This window comes from Sciurus carolinensis, chromosome 16 (genome assembly GCF_902686445.1).
Source record: "Sciurus carolinensis chromosome 16, mSciCar1.2, whole genome shotgun sequence".
NCBI classification, from domain to species: Eukaryota; Metazoa; Chordata; class Mammalia; order Rodentia; family Sciuridae; genus Sciurus; species Sciurus carolinensis.
In genome coordinates this window covers 60,706,439-60,724,683 of record NC_062228.1, presented here as the reverse complement: position 1 = coordinate 60,724,683, position 18,245 = coordinate 60,706,439, and the positions used below count along the sequence as shown (strand labels likewise).

The window sequence follows — 18,245 nt, the reverse complement described above, 5'->3', positions numbered from 1 at the left end:
TAGGAAAAATCCTGTCTGTTCCCCCTGGCAGCTGCTCTGCACTGCAGCTGTAAGTAGAGAGGATTCTGCAGTTATTCTATCCAGAGGTCAGTCAGTTGTGTCTTCCCATCATTTCTGAATCAGAGAACACAGCCCCTCCTATCCTGTCCTTTAATCCCTGGTGAACATTAGGTCTCCAGCAATTTTTCTGCCTCTGCCCATCAGTGAGTTCAGCCCATGGTCACCCTCACTTTTTATCATCTGTGCCTATGACCATGGCCCACTTTCTCACGCCAGATGCAAATGACTCATTCACTCAGTTTCTTTGCCCATCCTACTTTATTGTGCCCTGGAACACACAGTGCACTTAGGACACTCCTCACATTTTACCCCATGGGCACCTCACCACTGCCATCTCTCCCTATTCCACTCTCTGCAACACCTGACCCTGCCCTCTGCACCTCTGCATCATCTTTCACTCTCTCTCATCTCCACTCTCTCACACCATTCACTGTCATGCCCCACTCTTCAGTTTTCTCATCACACCACCCAGATTGAGAGCAGTCATTGTCTGTGTAAAGGCTGTGTGTGTGAAACACTTTTCTGGTGGGGGTGGTGGGTTTGGAAGGAATATAAAGGAAGTACATGACCACCCTTTCTCTGGTATTCACAGACTTTCTGATATGCACAACTTTATTTATATGCAGAGTTACCGAGCTGCACAAAGCAGCTGCCATGTGAGTGACCATGCTACAGTGAGTGAGTGTGTGACACTTGCCCTGTGTTTGCTTGTGAGTGTAGCAGGGCTCCACTTCATGCTTTGAGCAGAGCTGTGCTGCTCAGTCACTGGGGCACATCCGATAACTGACATCTTCCCTCTTCCTCTTCTCCATCCTAACCATGGGGGAAGCCAGATGAATCTCACTCACATACAAGGTCAAGTTATGTTCCTCAGGTCATGGACACAGGAATGAGGGAATCCAGACTCTGGGGGGGCTGGAGGATGAAGAAATGACTTTCTCAACAGCCACAAATGATTCATGACTCCTGACAGGGCACAGGTGGGGTGGAACATTTTGCTTCCCCTTTAAATGCCCATGGTGTCCCTGGCAGTGGGTCTCATAGCCTCTGCAACAGAAGCCTTCTGTGTTTCTACTTTTCCAGAAAAGCAAGAAATATTTTTTCTTGCTTTTTCTCAAAACTTTATCCACATTATTGAATTGGCACTTGTGGTAAGGACTGAGGATAGGACTCAGCTCTTGGTATTAAATGTGCATGAAAGTTATTGTGAGTGGGGAATGAGTGTGGGGGGGTCTGTAATTGAGTTCTTAGAATATGTGAGTACATACTGTGGTTTACATGTTGATTTAAATGTGGAAATGCATTTTTTTATTTTTTATTTTTTAAGCATATTAAGCAGGTTTTATTTAAAGGTAATAATACAGACTTCTCCCGGCAGGAAGAAGGGGGCCATGGCTGATGTTCTAAAAGTCCCAAGAAGTAAGCGCACCCTACAGCTTTTATAGATTAAAGTTTCTTTTGTTCTCCAGTTCTTTCCCCCCTTATCTCTCCTTCCTGCTACAGTATATGTAAACTACTTAATGATATTTAAGGAAGAAGCAAAGATCAACATCAGAATTAGAACACTTAAGATCATGTTACAGATCTTACCTGAGATAAGGCTCTGCCTCCCACCTTACTGCATGTTAGAGTGACTCCAAAATAAGTCAGACTTCAGCTTATTTAAAGTTATAGTCAAAAGATTGGTTTTTGTTGTAAAATTACTATGATCTCAAATAGGGGATATAATGTGGTTCTCAGTCAAAATTCAAGATAGTTATTATACAAACTGAATATATTTTTACTCTTTCTAATTTCATTTTGTAAAACTGTTACCTGTTAATGTTTTGCAGAAGTACCTGCTTCAAGAACACACAACCTAGGTAAATTGTGATAATAAGCCATCACCTATAGAACAGAGAGTGGTAACTTCCAGTACTAATGCAGACTCCAGTTAGATAAAAGGGTAAATAATTGTAAAGTTATAGACATTGAAGTTAAAGCCCAGTACTCTTACTTTATGACTGGAAATGCATTTGACTGTGTGTTTTCAAACCTGTGGCTCTATTCCATGATAAGTAAATAAAGTGGACACTGAAGAATTAGCCTAACCTAGTGCTATTGGCAGGTCAAGGAGAGACAAGAGCAACATAGATGATATTGACATTTGCAAATGTATGGAATGGATGTTTAGCATGGAGGTTCCATTTCTTTAAATCCCCCTCTGCACCTCTCTGGCTCCTCCAAGGATTAGATATACTCACATGATCCCACCGCTGCCTGGGTCCTTGTCAGTACTGTATAAAAATCAGATTTTCTGGTGAACATGTTCACTTTGCTATAAGAGATCACTGAGCAGAGAACAGGAGGTGGACTGAAGGGGAAAATCAGCCTTATCCCCTTGAGTCCTGCATTTGACTTTAACAACTGATCAGTTTTCTTGAACACCTTAAAATCCCATTCCTGAGAGGAGTGGCTGTGTTTGCCTGAGGGCTTAGTTACCAGATGCTTTAATGATATTAATTGTGCTGAGTTTGGCAACCTGCAGTGAATATGCAGCCTCAGGAGGAGTTGAGGGTAAAATCAGTAATGTGGACACTGTGTAACAGGCTCCTGGAGAAGCTGTGGGCACCAAGGCTTAGGTGAGCTGCCCTGATTCACAGTATCCAGAAGTGTTTTCTCACATGGGGGGAAGCAGTGCCTCTGTGATCCCACAGGAAGGAGGATGGGGAGCTCCACTTTGTGACCCTCACCTGAACTCTGACTATCAGCTTCTTCCCTGGGCTGACTGCTATCTGTATCCCTTCCCTGTAGTGAACCACAGCCAGAAGCCTAATGGTTTTCTGTAAATGTCATGTGTGCTTCGAGGGAGTTAATGAAACCAGGGTTGATTTGGGAACTCTCAGACTCACAGAGGGTGTGAAGTTATTGTTGCTTTTTGCATACTGTGTTCATTAAGCAGTTCATTTGATCTGAAATCCTCACAAAAGTAGGGTACACATGAAGGTCAATTTTGTGGGGCAAAATAATTGATCGGTGCTTTACCATGATATTGTACATTTCTTCCTTAGTTACTACTTATTGCATAGTCCCCTAATTTTCTGTGAGAAAGTATGTTTAAGAATTGAACAGCCTTCATTGCTATTGGATTAAGATGGTAACTTTTGCTAATAGGATACTTCAGGTATATGAGATAATTCATTGGCCAATCTTCAAATGCTGATGAATTTATTTGTTAGAGACTGTTATAAGCAGTTCTCTTCTAGTGATATTGTTTTTATTAGACTTCCTTCCACTGCTGGGGTAATAGTCATGATTTTTTTAAAAAAAATTAGTTGTAGATGGACAGAATACCTACATTTAATTTATTTATTTTTATATGGTACTCAGAGTCAAAGCCTGTGCCTCACAAGTGCTAGGCAAGTGCTTCACCACTGATCTACTACCCCAACCCACATATAGTAATTTTGCCTACAATACTTTCATATCATCATTTCCAAATCAATTCATTCAAATACATCTGATTCTAGGATTGTCATAACACATGACACTATGTTCTTCCTTTAGCTCTTAACTTATTAGACATACTTCTCAGATGTTTTCTTATTTTAATTTTTATCAGAGTATGTTAGACACATGAAGGTGAATATCTGAATATCAAGAATTAGCAAGATTTTAAGCAGACAATCTCAGTAATTCCCTCATAGTTCAAACCTCAATATTTTCCGAACCTTTCATATGAGATCCTTTCAGCATTCAGGGATCAAGAAAAAGCAACAGCCTCTCCCAAATTTCTCAATACTTATTTTGAAGTTACTAACACAAAACTCTAGTAGCCTCAGGGATTAGCAAGTGGGGAAACAGTTTCTTAGCAATGTCCTGTGCTCCCCAAGACTGCACTATCATTGGCTCTACAAGTGAGGTGATAATTGTGGTCCTGTTTCCTGCATGATTAATTACATTATAAATAAATCACCTAAGGTATACAGCACCCTACTCCCACTTGTCAACTACTGCAAAATTAAAAGGCACACATATAAATATCTCATAGGTCAATAAAGAAAGCACAAGGGAAGTAAATAAAAAGTCCTTTGAACTAAGTGATAATGGAAGCTTATATATCAGACTCTCTCGAATGAAGCAGTTACTCAGATGAACTTTTTTAACTTAAAGTACTTGTATCAGAAAGAACCTATAGTAACAATCAAATTATTTTCACATTAGGTAGTAGAAAGGAAAAAATAAGAGTAGGAGCAGAAATACAGAAGAAATAGAGAAGAAATAATACAGCTAAAACTTGATGAAATCATACAAGTCTAATCAAGAAAAAAACAATGCCACAAAAATTAATATCAATGGAAATGGACCTACTAAAAATGCTAAAAGTATATTAAGGTAATATCATGATTTCATGCCAACATGTGTGATAGCTTACATAACGAGGTCTATATTAGAGAACGATCTGTGTGCGGCTGATAAGAAAGTGTGTTTAATCATTGATGGATGAAATATTCTAAAAAGGCTATTGGGGGTTTTCAAGATGGTGGACTAGAGGGCGGCTGCATTTCATGTTGCTCCAGAAATCAGGATTCAAAAGAGGAGATAGTGAGTGACTTGGGACCAACTCAAAGCCGCTGGGTGAGTCTCTCCCATTGGGGAGGCGTCCCGGATGGGCTGGTAGCCCTGGAACGCAGGGAACTTTGTGAAGTAGAGTTGCTCGGTGAGACATCCCTCCCCACGCTGGAGTGGTAAACACGGACAGCGGGGAACTTTGCAGACAAGGCCGCGCAGCACAGCGCTTGGTTTCGGAGCAATCTGCCGGGGCTCCGGCAGCTGCCGGAGGAAGAGCTGGGCGGTGAGCTATTTGGACTCAGCAACCTCCTGAACAATGGGAGGGGGCTGTCCTGAGGAGGTGGAGGTGCGCAGTGAGTTGCTTGGTCTCCAAGCGCCCACACAGAACACCGGGTGGCTGCCTGGAGGAAGAGGCCAGCGGCAGGTCACTGGGACTCGGAACATATATACGACGCTCCAGGTGGCTGCTCAGAGGAGGGGGTCGCATAGCCAGGTGAATAGGGGGAAAGCAAAGGCCGGTCTGGGGACCTAGACGCCCTTTGTTGAAAGAGCTACACAGAGACAAGCTGAGGGGCGGAGTGAAGGTTCCAGGACTGCGGGCAGATTCTCTGAGGAGAGGCAGCCTAAGGAGAGTCGTCTGTGAAGGGTGAGGCTCCCAGGCCCAGGAGGTAAGTCCGGGCCCCTGGGAACGTTGCCTGGGAAGGCTGCCCTGCCCAGGCAGTAGTTGTGGACTGAGGGGAACTCCTAGGAGGGGAACTGATCAGCGAGACCTCCCAATCGGGTGAGTCTTCCCCGCCGGGTGAGGTTTTACAACAAGGACGGTAAAACCAGAGACACAGGCCCAAACAGGCCTTGCCTCAGCCTGCAGCCTAGTTCCCCTTTGGATGACCATTGGTCAACAAGTAGAGGCACCTCTGCCCACTAGCAGGGACTATACCCCACCTGAAGACCATCACCCCTAGAGAGGCAGCTTCCTTGGGGAGCACCGCAGTATCAACTTCCTCCAAGACTTCAGGCTACTGAAGGATAAGAGGGGATACACTAGCAATCTTCAGGGACATTATAAATCAATAGAGGAAATCTGCAACATCTCAGCAGTCCACTGATACCTGAACAACATGAGAAAAAGGGAAGAAAATGCCTCAAACAAATCTGGATGTTACATCAATAAAATCCAATGACAGCATGGCAGAAGAAATGTCAGAAAGGGAGTTCAGAATGTACATAATTAACATGATAAGGGAAGCAAACGATGAAATGAAAGAGCAAATGCAGGCATTGAATGAACGCACCAATCGACAGTTAAAAGAGCAAATACAGGAAGCAAAAGGCCATTTCAATAAAGAGTTAGAGATATTGAAAAAAAAAAACCAAACAGATATCCTTGAAATGAAGGACACAATAAACCAAATTAAGAACTCCATAGAAAGCACAACCAATAGGATAGAACACCTGGAAGACAGAACAACAGATATTGAAGACAAAATATTTAACCTTGAAAACAAAGTTGAACAAACAGAGAAGATGGTAAGAAATCATGAAGAGAATCTCCAAGAACTATGGGATATCATGAAAAGGCCAAATGTGAGAATTATTGGGATTGAGGAAGGTTTAGAGAAACAAAGCAAAGGAATGAACAATCTATTCAATGAGATAATTTCAGAAAATTTACCAAATCTGAAGAATGAAATGGAAAATCAAGTTCAAGAGGCTTATAGGACTCCAAATACACAAAATTCCAACAGACCCACACCAAGGCACATTATAATGAAAATACCTAACATACAAAATAAAGACAGAATCTTAAAGTCTGTGAGAGAAAAGAACCAAATGACATTCAGGGGAAAACCAATACGGATATCAGCAGATTTTTCAATCCAGACCTTAAAAGCTAGAAGGGCCTGGAATAACATTTTTCAAGCCCTCAAAGAAAATGGATGCCAACCAAGAATCTTATACCAGCAAAACTTACCTTCAGATTTGACAATGAAATAAAATCCTTCCATGATAAACAAAAGCTAAAAGAATTTAAAAAAGAAAGCCAGCATTACAGAACATTCTCAGCAAAATATTCCATGATGAAGAGATGAAAAACAAAGAAGCAAATCAGCAAAGGGAGGAGCTATCCTAAAGGAACTCTCAAATAAAGAGGAACCAAGTCCTGTCAAAAATAAACAAATAAATGAATAAAATGAGTCAAATGACCGGGAATACAAATCATATCTCAATAATATCCCTGAATGTTAATGGCCTGAATTCATCAATCAAAAGACATAGACTGGCAGATTGGATTAAAAAGAAAGATCCAACAATATGTTGCCTGCAAGAGACTCACCTCATAGAAAGAGATACCCATAGACTAAAGGTGAAAGGATGGGGAAAAACATACCATGCAAATGGACTCAGCAAAAAACTGGAGTATCCATCCTCATTTCAGATAAAGTGGACTTCAAGCCAAATTTAGTCAGAAGGGATAAAGAAGGACATTTCATACTGCTTAAGGGAAGCATAAATCAGCAAGACATAACAATCATAAATATCTATGCCCCAAACAGTGGCTCACCCATGTATGTCAAACAAATTCTTCTCAATCTCAGAAACCAAATAGACCATAATACAATAATACTATGAGATTTTAACAAGCCTCTCTCACCACTGGACAGATCTTCCAAACAAAATTGAACAAAGAAACCATAGAACTCAATAACACATTCAATAATTTAGACTTAACAGACATTTATAGAATATACCATCCAACCAAGAGCGAATACACTTTCTTCTCAGCAGCACATGGATCCTTCTCTAAAATAGACCATATATTATGCCACAAAGCTAATGTTAGCAAATACAAGAAAATAGAGACACTTCCTTGTATTTTATAAGATCATAATGGATTGAAACTAGAAATAAATGAAAGAGTAAAAAACAGAAATTACTACAACACCTGGAGATTAAGCAATATGCTATTATATGATGAATGGATAACAGAAGATATTAGGAAGGAAATTAAAAATTTCTTAGAGGTAAATGAGAACAAAGAAATATATCAAAATCTCTGGAACACTATGAAAGCAGTACTTAGAGGAAAATTTATTTCATGGAGTGCATTCAATAAAAGAAATAAAACTCAACAAATAAACGACCTAACACTACAGCTCAAAGCCCTAGAAAAAGAAGAACAGACCAACACCAAAAGTAGATCACAGGAAATAGGAAACTCAGAGCTGAAATCAACGAAATTGAAACAAAAGAATCAATACAAAAAATTGACAAAATAAATAGTTGGTTCTTCGAAAAAATAAACAAAATTGATAAACCTTTAGCCACACTAACAAAGAGAAGACGAGAGAAAACCCAAATCACCAAAATTTGGAATGAACAAGGAAATATCACAACAGACACGATTGAAATACAAAACATAATTAGAAGCTATTTTGAAAATCTATACTCCAAAAAAATAAAAAATTTCGAAGATATCAACAAGTTTCTAGAGACGTATGAATTGCCTAAACTAAACGAGGAGGACATACACAATTTAAATAGACCAATTTCAAGTAATGAAATAGAAGAAGTCATCAAAAGCCTACCAACAAAGAAAAGTCCAGGACCAGATGGTCTCAGCCGAGTTCTACAAAACCTTTAAAGAAGAGCTCATTCCAATACTTTTCAAAGTATTCCATGAAATAGAAGAGGAGGGAACTCTCCCAAACTCATTCTTCGAAGCCAATATCACCCTGATACCTAAACCAGACAGAGACACATCGAGGAAAGAAAATTTTAGACCAATATCCTTAATGAACATCGATGCAAAAATTCTGAACAAAATTTAACAAATCGCATACAAAAACATATTAAAAAGATAGTGCACCATGATCAAGTGGGTTTTATCCCAGGGATGCAAGGTTGGTTCAACATCAGGAAATCAATAAATGTAATTCACCATATCAACAGACTTAAAGTCAAGAATCACATGATTATATCAATAGATGCAGAAAAAGCATTTGATAAAATACAGCACCCCTTCATGCTCATAACACTAGAAAAAATAGGGATAGTGGGAATGTTCCTTAACATTGTAAAGGCCATCTACGCTAAGCCCATGTCTAATATCATTCTAAATGGTGAAAAACTGAAAGCATTCCCCGTAAAATCTGGAACAAGGCAGGGATGCCCTCTCTCACCACTCCTATTCAATATCGTCCTTGAAACTCTAGCCAGAGCAATTAGACAGACCAAAGAAATTAAAGGGATATGAATAGGAAAAGAAGAACTCAAACTATCCCTATTTGCTGATGATATGATTATATACTTAGAGGAACCAGGAAATTCCACCAGAAAACTCTTAGAACTCATAAGTGAATTTTGTAAATTAGCGGGATATAAGATCAATGCTCATAAATCTAAGGCATTTTTATACATAAGTGATGAATCTTCAGAAAGAGAAGTTAGAAAACCTATCCCATTCACAATACCCTCGAAAAAAATAAAATACTTGGGAATCAATCTCATAAAAGAGGTGAAAGTCCTCTACAATGAGAACTACAGAACACTAAAGAAAGAAATTAAAGAACACCTTAGAAGATGGGAAGATCTCCCATGTTCCTGGATAGGCAGAATTAATATTGTCAAAATGGCCATACTACCAAAATTGCTGTACAGATTCAATGCAATTCCAATTAAAATCCCAACAACGTACCTTACAGAAATAGAACAAGCAATCATGAAATTCATCTGGAAGAATAAGAAACCCAGAATAGCTAAAGCAATCCTTCGCAGGAAAAATGAAGCAGGGGGTATTGCAATACCAGAACTTCAACTATACTACAAAGGAATAGTAACAAAAATGACATTGTATTGGTACCAAAATAGACAGGTAGATCAATGGTACAGAATAGAGGACATGGACACAAACCCAAATAAATACAATTTTCTCATACTAGACAAAGGGGCCAAAAAAATGCAATGGAGAAAAGATAGCCTCTTCAACAAATGGTGCTGGGACAATTGGAAATCCATATGCAACAGATTGAAACTAAACCCATATCTCTCACCGTGCACAAAACTAAACTCAAAATGGATTAAGGACCTCGGAATCAGACCAGAGACCCTGCATCTTATAGAAGAAAAAAGTAGGTCCATATCTTCAACATGTCGGCTTAGTACCAGACTTCCTCAACAGGACTCCCATAGCACAAGAAATAAATGCAAGACTCAACAACTGGGATAGATTCAAACTAAATACTGTCTTAGAGACAGTATATTGTTGGTTCTTGTTTTTAATTCTATATGCCAGTCTGTCTTTCAGTTGCTGTGTTTAGGTCATTTATGTTCAATGGTATTCAGGAGAAATGATTTTTGTTCCCTGTCATTTTGATTTATTTTTGGTTTTTAATTTAAATCAGTTTCTCCTCTAGTTGACTATTCTTCTAAAGTCATTTATTACATTGTTGGTTTACACTTTGATTTTTCATTTCTTCATCATGAAATATTTTCTTAAGAATGTTTTGTACAGTAGGCTATCTTGTGAATTCTTTTAACTTTTGTTCATCAGGGAAGGTATTTATATCATTGTCAACTCTGAAGCTTAATTTTCTAAGCATAGTATTCTTGACTGGAATCCATTTTTTTCAGAGCTTGGTGTATATTATTTCAAGACCTTCTAGCTCTGAGGATCTAGGTTGAGTAATCAGCTGAGATCTGGACTGCTGTCCCTTGAAATATTAATTGTCATTTTTCTATGACAGCATTTAAATTTCTATCCTTGCTCTCTATGTTAGGCATTTTCATAATACTTTGCCTTGGTGTGGGTCTGTTGTAATTTCATATATTTGGGGTCCTGGAAGTCTCCTGTAATTTATCTTTTATTTAATTATTTGATTTGGGAAATTTTCAGGTATTATTTCATTGAAAAGATTGTGCATTCGTTTTTTTTTTTTTGTATCTATGAACCTTCATTTATCCCAATAAATCTTAAATTTGGTCTTTTCAAGTTATGCCATATTTCTTCATTAAGTTCTGTTCATGGTCTCTTAACATCTTTTCTCCATGGTGAACTTTGTTTCAAAGATTACATATTTTGTCCTCATAGCCCAAAAATCTGTCTTCGAAGTGATCTAGCCTGTTGGTGAAGCTTTCCACTGATGTCTTAATTTGGTTTATTAAAGTCTTTATTTTGAGAATTTCTACTTGAACTCTTCCAGAATCTCTGTCTTTATTGAAGTTATCTTTCACTTCCTGCATTTTTTTCTGATTTTACTCCTTATATTGTCCTTTACTTGACATATTTGGTTAACTATGTATAATCCAAATTTCTTCTCTGACTTATCTTTCACCATGGTGTCATTGGATTCTATTGCTGAAGTATTTTGGTTTGTTTAGGGTGATTTTTCCCTGGGTTTTTTATGTTATTTGTGTGTGTACCTGTCTAACATCATGGATCTGAGGTAGTTGAGTTCCTACTCTGTTGAACTGGTAGTGCTGATGAAGGTTTCAGTACCTCACTGTTTAAGGGAAAACAACAACCAATGCAAACAATACATAGCATTAAATCAATTAGTTTCCACAGAAATGCTTACAATAGTAATTATCACATAAACAAAAATGATGTGATCAGTTATTGCCTACAACAAAAACAGCAGGTGTCGAAACGGTTTACAATTACAAATCATGGATGTGATGATTATGAGGAAGAAGGAGAGACAATAGAAATAAAAAAAAATTAAAGAGTGAAAGAGAGAACAATACAGATTGGCAGAAAAAAGGGAATCAAGGGGAACAAGAAAAAAATAAAAGTAATAATTTTTTAAAAATTATAAATAAAAATAAAAGAATACAGTACCAATATATACTAATCAAACATCCTAGTCCTCAAAAACCTGATCCATGAAAAATAAGTGGCTTCAAAAATGTTAAAAATAAGAAAAAAACAAATATGTATAGGTATAAATGTCTACATACAATTTGGTCACAATTAAATATAGAAAAGGGAAAAAGAAAAAAAAATCTTGAATGATAGTGAAAGAATTCTTTCCACTCAAGTTCAAAATATTCTCAGCTTCTCTTCTCAGCACACTCTTACTGTTCTCAAAGTAATAACAGAGGGTCCATGAGGTCTTACTGGTCACTGAGCCGTGACACACTGGGTGAGAAGAATATATATAAAGTGGATATATAAGTTCTTAACCCTGAAGTCTGGCTTCAGGATGTTTTTTTTTTTCTCCAATTACATGTCAACACTTCTTCACTTTACATCTGGACTCCCACAAAGGTCCTTTCTCTTCAGAGTTCGTAGTTGTCAAATCCAAGCTTCCATAGAAGTTTAAGATAAAAATCTCCTATTCTGTCATTTTTGCTGAGGTCACTACATCTAAAGTATTTTATTTTAAAAATACCAACACAAACAAAAAGAGAAATACACAAGAACCCCTTCCACTGTGTGAGTGATGGGATTTTAAATTATTGCGGCTTAAAATTTCTTCAGAATTAAGTACTAGTTGTGAAGAAGCCACAGGTGATGATTCCATTGAAAGCATTTTGGAAGAGGAAACAACCAGAAAATAATCAAAAGTGAGTTTTTCCTTTCCACTTACCAGGAACCTCTGAGGCTATTTCTGGCACTAAGAGGAAAATAATTTTTACCTTCCTTCACACTTCTCCAAGCCATGGCTCATCTGGTACTATTGCCTTTTCCAGAAAGAAAAGACCTTCCTTCAGAAATAATAAAACAAGCTGAAAAGGGACATTCAAAGGTGAAAGATGCCAGATTGTAAGAGAACAATTAGGAAATGTAAGTCTATGTCCTACAATCTATTTCTGCATGTTTATGTTTTGTATTTTGTCCATGGCCAAATGTATTCCATGCATTTTGAAATGAGGCATCGTGTGGTTGTGTGTCACACATTCTCTGATATGTGGCATTAAAAAAATTAAGTAGTGTGTGAACTCCTTAATTCTAATGATGTTAATTCCCTTAATGCTATCTAAGTTGGTTTTATGATAGTGTGTGTTTTGATGCAGAGGTAGCATTTTGAATTATTTTTCAAGATGTGGTATTCATATGCTTTAGTTTAGTGTTTCTAAGTAATATGGGCAGTGATGCTGTATGTAACAGGCAGATGATTGCAAAGAAAATGTTTAAATTTGAAGCACCACAGGATATTTCAAAACAGTGCACATATTTGGTTATTTTCAGTCAAGCTAAACATACCTATTTCACAGTATACCATATTATATTTAGGTCTTCTATTTGGATTTGATTTTTGTATAGAGTGACATTATTCTTCAGCATGTGGACAATCATTCCTCTTCACCCATTAATTTAAAAAGTTGTCCTTCATCAGGGGCAAGTTCTTGGCATTGTTGTGGAAGATCCATGAGCTATGAATGCTTGGGCTTAAGTCTAGGCTCTCTTTTCTCACCTAATGATCTGTGTCTCATTCTGTGCCAACATCTTACTATTTTTTTTACTACTGCTTTGCAGTGTATTGTGAAGTCAGGTGGCATCATGCCATCTGCCTTGTTCTTTTTGCTGAAGATTGCTTTGAGCATTGTGTTTGAAACAAAAATTTATTTTTTATATAGTTTTGTGAAGTCCAATTGGCATTTTGATAGAGATTAGATTGATTCTGTAGATCACTGGGAATATTGTGGACACTTTAACAGCATTGATCCTTCTAACCCATGTACATGTCATGTCTTCCCACAATTTGTGAATCTTCTTTTAATTTTATAATCCATGCATTAGCATCTTCACCATAGAGACCTTTCACCTCTTTGGTCCAAATTAGTCTTAGATAATTTTTGTAGCTATTGGAAGTGCTACTGCTTTTTTTTTCTTTTCATATAATTTGCCTGACATCTATCAGTGCTGCTCGAGTTTTTGTGTTGTTTTATGTTCAGCAAAATTTCTAATTTTTTTTTTATTAGCTATAGTAGTTTTTGAGAGTCTTGGGCTTTACTGTGTGAAAGATCATCTTGTATGCAAACAATGAGTTTGACTTTCTCTTGCCCAATTTGACTGCTCTTTATTTATTACTCTTGCTCAGGTTAGTCATAACATTCAAACCCCATTTTCGCCCGTGTTCTGATTTTGTCGAATTTTCATTTTTGTGACCAAACACAATGAGAACAACTAAGAGGACATCAAGTTCATTTTGGGTAATGGTATCAGAGGTCTCAGTCCACAGAAGGCTGATGCATTGCTGTAGGCTCAAGGTGAAGCAGAGCCACCATATGGGAAGGGTGTGGTGGAGGGAAACTGCTCTTCTCATTGCAGCAAGGAAGCAGAAGACCAGGATGGAGGGAGTAGTCCACAGGGAAGATGCCCCCTCTAGAGCATAAATTAAAAACACTTTTCTTAGTACTAAGAAATTAGACATTCTGCATTCTTCCATTGGCTTAAAGAGCAAATTGACAATGTAGAATTATTAAATAAAATGTTCCCTTGAAAGAAAGTGCAATGGTCACACTTCCCCCGAAGGATAACCTCCTGCTCTCCCAGATAATTAAGACCACTATTCCTCCATGATACATGTTCACACGGAAAACCACTGAGTTTCTGCAGGAAAGGAGATGGTAACAAAGCATGTCTAATAAGCTAACTTATAATTTCAGTGAACATTTTGGTGATGGACCCAGGAAATCTGGCCATTGTTTTTCAAACATATGCAAACTGTGGAATTCCTCAGCACTTAGTTGTATCTTCTGCTCAGCATCTTAAGGTTGGTTGCAGTCCCATAGAGACTCTTCTCAGGGCTAAGGTGGGTGCTTGTTATTGATGTCTGGAAGGTCAGCACAGAAGTCGTAAGTGTGCATTCATGGTAGATGTGCAGATGGTGAAGTCTTGGCAGGAACACCAAAAGGCCAAGACTCAGGATGGGGACACACTGATATTCCACCTTCACTGATGCAGCCTGACAGCATGAGGGAGCCATGACAATGGGAGGCATCACTGAAAAACAGCACAGAGGAAGGGCAGTGCTTTGTGAGCCTCAAATGGGCTTATCTTAAGCTGCAGGTCAACAACCTCATCCTCTATGCTGGAGAGCCTTGAGTTTTCTACTTCATTCCTGGCAATTCCAGCAGCCAGGTTAGCATGAGATGGCATCATGATGTGAAGCCCCCATTCATTATCCAGACACTCAAATCAAGAAGAGAAAATTTTCATTTGGGGTTTACTATATGTAAGATCATCTCATGTGCAAACAGTGACAGTTTGACTTCCTCTTTTCCAATTTGACTGCCATGTATTTCTCTTGAATCTTCACAAACACGAGGCAGGTGCTGAGATGACTTTGCACAAAAACCAGGAGAACCTGGGCACCCAGAGGTTAAATGTGTGTCTAATTTCATCCTCTCTTTAGGGGCAGAGGGGAGTCTTGGATTCAGCTGATTGGTAATCGTACTGTGAGCTACCAACTTCCAGGCAGTTAGTGAGTGGGTTTTATAAATGATCCAGTTCTATATTTAGTTTGGTTTCAGAGAGAAGTTACCTTAGAGATAGTACTGCAGGAGATGCAGGTGTACATGTAGCTTTGGTGGGGAGGACTGTGGATACAGGGTTAACAGATGAGGAAGACCCTGTTACAGACTCCGGGCATTTCAGTACACACTACCTGCTTTCCTCAACACAGAGGAGAGTGTCTAGGAGACCAATGTGCACCTCGCACTTGTCCCCTCTGAATCTAGCTTTAATCTAGGGCTGAACTAGCTCACCTATATGCATGTATGTATGCCATGTATGTGCATGCTTTAATTAATTTTCATGGATCCATAAGGGGGAAAATGTGTGACGTAAAAACAGAAGTTATTTAAGGTTCTTTGTAAGTAGAAGATGCTCAAGACCATAACTCTAGACTTTCCTGAGTGAAAAGTGTAGTTCACAGAAGGAATTGCTAAAATAGAGATAAAATATGTTGTTTCTTAAGACATCTATAAAAATGGAAACAAGTTTTGTGACCAGCATGGAGGCAATAGCTGCAGTAGAGACATAGTTCTGATCTTTATCAAGCAATTCTAAAGTTTTTCAACATAGATTTTAGTTGTCTTTCAAACTATGTCTTAGTACTGACCAAAAATATATGTCAATTGCCATTTGCTATTTAAAAGTTTGTTCAAATTGGTTGCACATGACAGTAGAATGTACTTCGACACATCATATATGAATGGAGTATAATTTCTCATTTTTCTGGCTGTACATGATGTAGATTCACAGCAGTTGTGTAGTCATAGATGTACATAGGATAATAATGGCTAATTAATTCTACTATCCTTACTTCCCCAATACCCCCTCCCCTTCCTCACTCTCCTCTACCTAGTCTAAAGCAACTCTATTGTTCCCTAGACCCTCCATACAGATTTAATGTGAAATAGTGCATATCAGATAAATCATTTGGGCTTTGGTTTTTGGCTTATTTTGCATAACTGGATATTTTCTAGGTCTATTCATTTACTGCCAAATTTGACCAGTTCATAATTCTTGCTTTATTTTTTTAATTTGTTGTAATTAGTTATTGAGTTCTTTATATATCCTGGATCTTAATGCTCTATCTGAGGTGCATGTGGTAAAGATTTTGTCCCATTCTGTAGGATATTTCATGTTATTATTTCCTTTGCTTAGAAGAAGTTTTTCAGTTTGATTCGTTTCCATTTATTGATTCTTGATTTTACCGCTTCTGCTTTAGGAGGCTTGTTACAACAGAATTCGTGTTCTGGGCTGACATGATGAGGATTGGGCAAGCACACCAAGGCAGGTATATAGAGTAGGTTTTATTTAAGGTTAGTAACACAGATTTCTCCTGGAAGGGAGAAGGGGGTCCCGGTAGGTGTTCTAGTATCCCAAGAAGTGAGAATGCCCTGCCCCTGTTATAGACTAAAGTTTCCTTTGTTCCTTGGCTCTCTTCTCCCTTATCTTACTCCTTCCTCCCTGTGTGACTTGGCCCAGGAAATGTCACTGAACAAGTACAGACAGTACTCTACTGCTCACAGAGGTGGCTTAACAGTTCCATTCCCAAAAGACTATTTCATATGAATTTTAGCAAAAAGAACAGACTGAGCTCAGTTTCTGCCCATGCTCTCTACTGGAAATGAAGTCCATATGTTTTAATAAGAATATCAACCAGGATACTAGGAAAATGTAAAATAAAGTAGATTTTAATCTCAAGTGCTTTTCATTTTTTAATTAGTATTATGTGAAGTCAGAAATTCATATGTGCTACATATAATTATCCAGAAATGTTGCTTGTTGTATATGAACATAATACAAATTGTATGCATGCACACATGCTCAGGAACACAAACAAACACATATAAATAGGCACACATATATAAATACATATGCATAAAACACTCACAAGTAATATCACTGTGCATAAGTTGTTCTTTCAATTTTGTGGGTAAGAATGAAGGAAAAAATTTGCTCAATTAGTTACAATTTACATGTTTCTCCTATCAGGAATTTTCCTATTCCTTATCCAAGTGAGACAGAGCCTGGATGCCCTGGAGTCCCACCTCATGAGCAGGAAGGGGCTGATAGTTGGGAAACACCCGGAGACTATTGCACCCACGTTTACCATGAGCCAGTTGGGATTATGATTAACAGTCACAAAAATCTGAAAGATGCAGGAAAGTGTGTAAAAAGAGACAAAGGTGCTCACCAGGAGGAGGATGGTTTTGGTGGCTCAGGGGAGGACTTTGGGGATCTGACCTTATGAACGTGCTGCATTCTCTGCTTGTGCCTGTGCAGGATGTACACCATGGAGCTGCTGGACCAGAGCATGAGCCCCACACACACAGCATCAGGGAATGAGAGCAAAGCTGCAAACAGTGAGTCTGTGGTTGTGTCATGACGAGCAGCAGAACAGTATCCAAAATCTTTTAGGCAGGTGATGTTTCTGTGACTCCAGTTTCCAGTCATGACCACTGGAAACATAACATTTAAAAGGCCATACAGAATCCAGTTTAGGCGTGTGGAGGAGCACATGTATCTGAGAGCTTTCTCTTTAAGTGCTGCCCACCTGGAGTCCCCAGGACTGATGGTAATGGCCTGGAAGCTGCTCAGGAGGCAGGTGCTGCCAATGGAGACACTTCTTCCCACCCTGTGAACATAGAAAAGCAGCTTGCATTCCAAATCACTAAGGAAAACTTTCATTCCCAAAGCTGCCACTGTCTGGGGAACTCCTCTACATAGGAGAGTTAACAAGTTGGCCACAGTCAAGTGCTTAAGGATCAAGTCTGTGTGTCTTACCCTACCCCCAGTGAAGTCAAGGACCAGAAAATGGAGGAGAAGAGAGGAATTGCCCAGAGAGCCAACAAAAATCTGTGCCAGGAAGATGACCCCTACAGTTACATCACTGGCTGCCATCCTGTCTTTTCTCTGCTGTCCCAGCCAAAGAGTCCTGTAGGAGAGCAGGAGGCCTGAGCTGCATGTGTCCTGTCAATCAAAATCCAGCATTGCCCACTCTCCAGAGTTTCTGCTCATAACATTTACTTCACATTTTCCTTTTATCATGTGATTTTTGTGAACAGGTAAACGTATGAGTGTGTATTAATCCCTGCTGTGAAGGCACCACAGGGTGGTTCTTGATTCTTCTCTATGTGTGGCAGGACCTACAATGACTTCTCATAATGACCAGCAG

At 38.7% G+C, this 18,245-nt stretch overlaps 1 protein-coding gene across 1 annotated transcript; it reads right to left on the bottom strand.

The window, feature by feature from the left end:
- Positions 1 to 17,260: 17,260 nt before the first annotated feature.
- LOC124966024 (vomeronasal type-1 receptor 4-like) lies at positions 17,261 to 17,971 on the bottom strand. The gene has a single exon (XM_047527116.1). It carries the CDS (start codon positions 17,969 to 17,971, stop codon positions 17,261 to 17,263), a length of 711 nt encoding a protein of 236 aa, XP_047383072.1.
- Positions 17,972 to 18,245: the final 274 nt, after the last annotated feature.

Excerpts from the sequence above, each read along its gene's own strand:
- LOC124966024 (XM_047527116.1), bottom strand. The coding sequence starts at position 17,971 with ATGGCAGCCAGTGATGTAACTGTAGGGGTCATCTTCCTGGCACAGATT.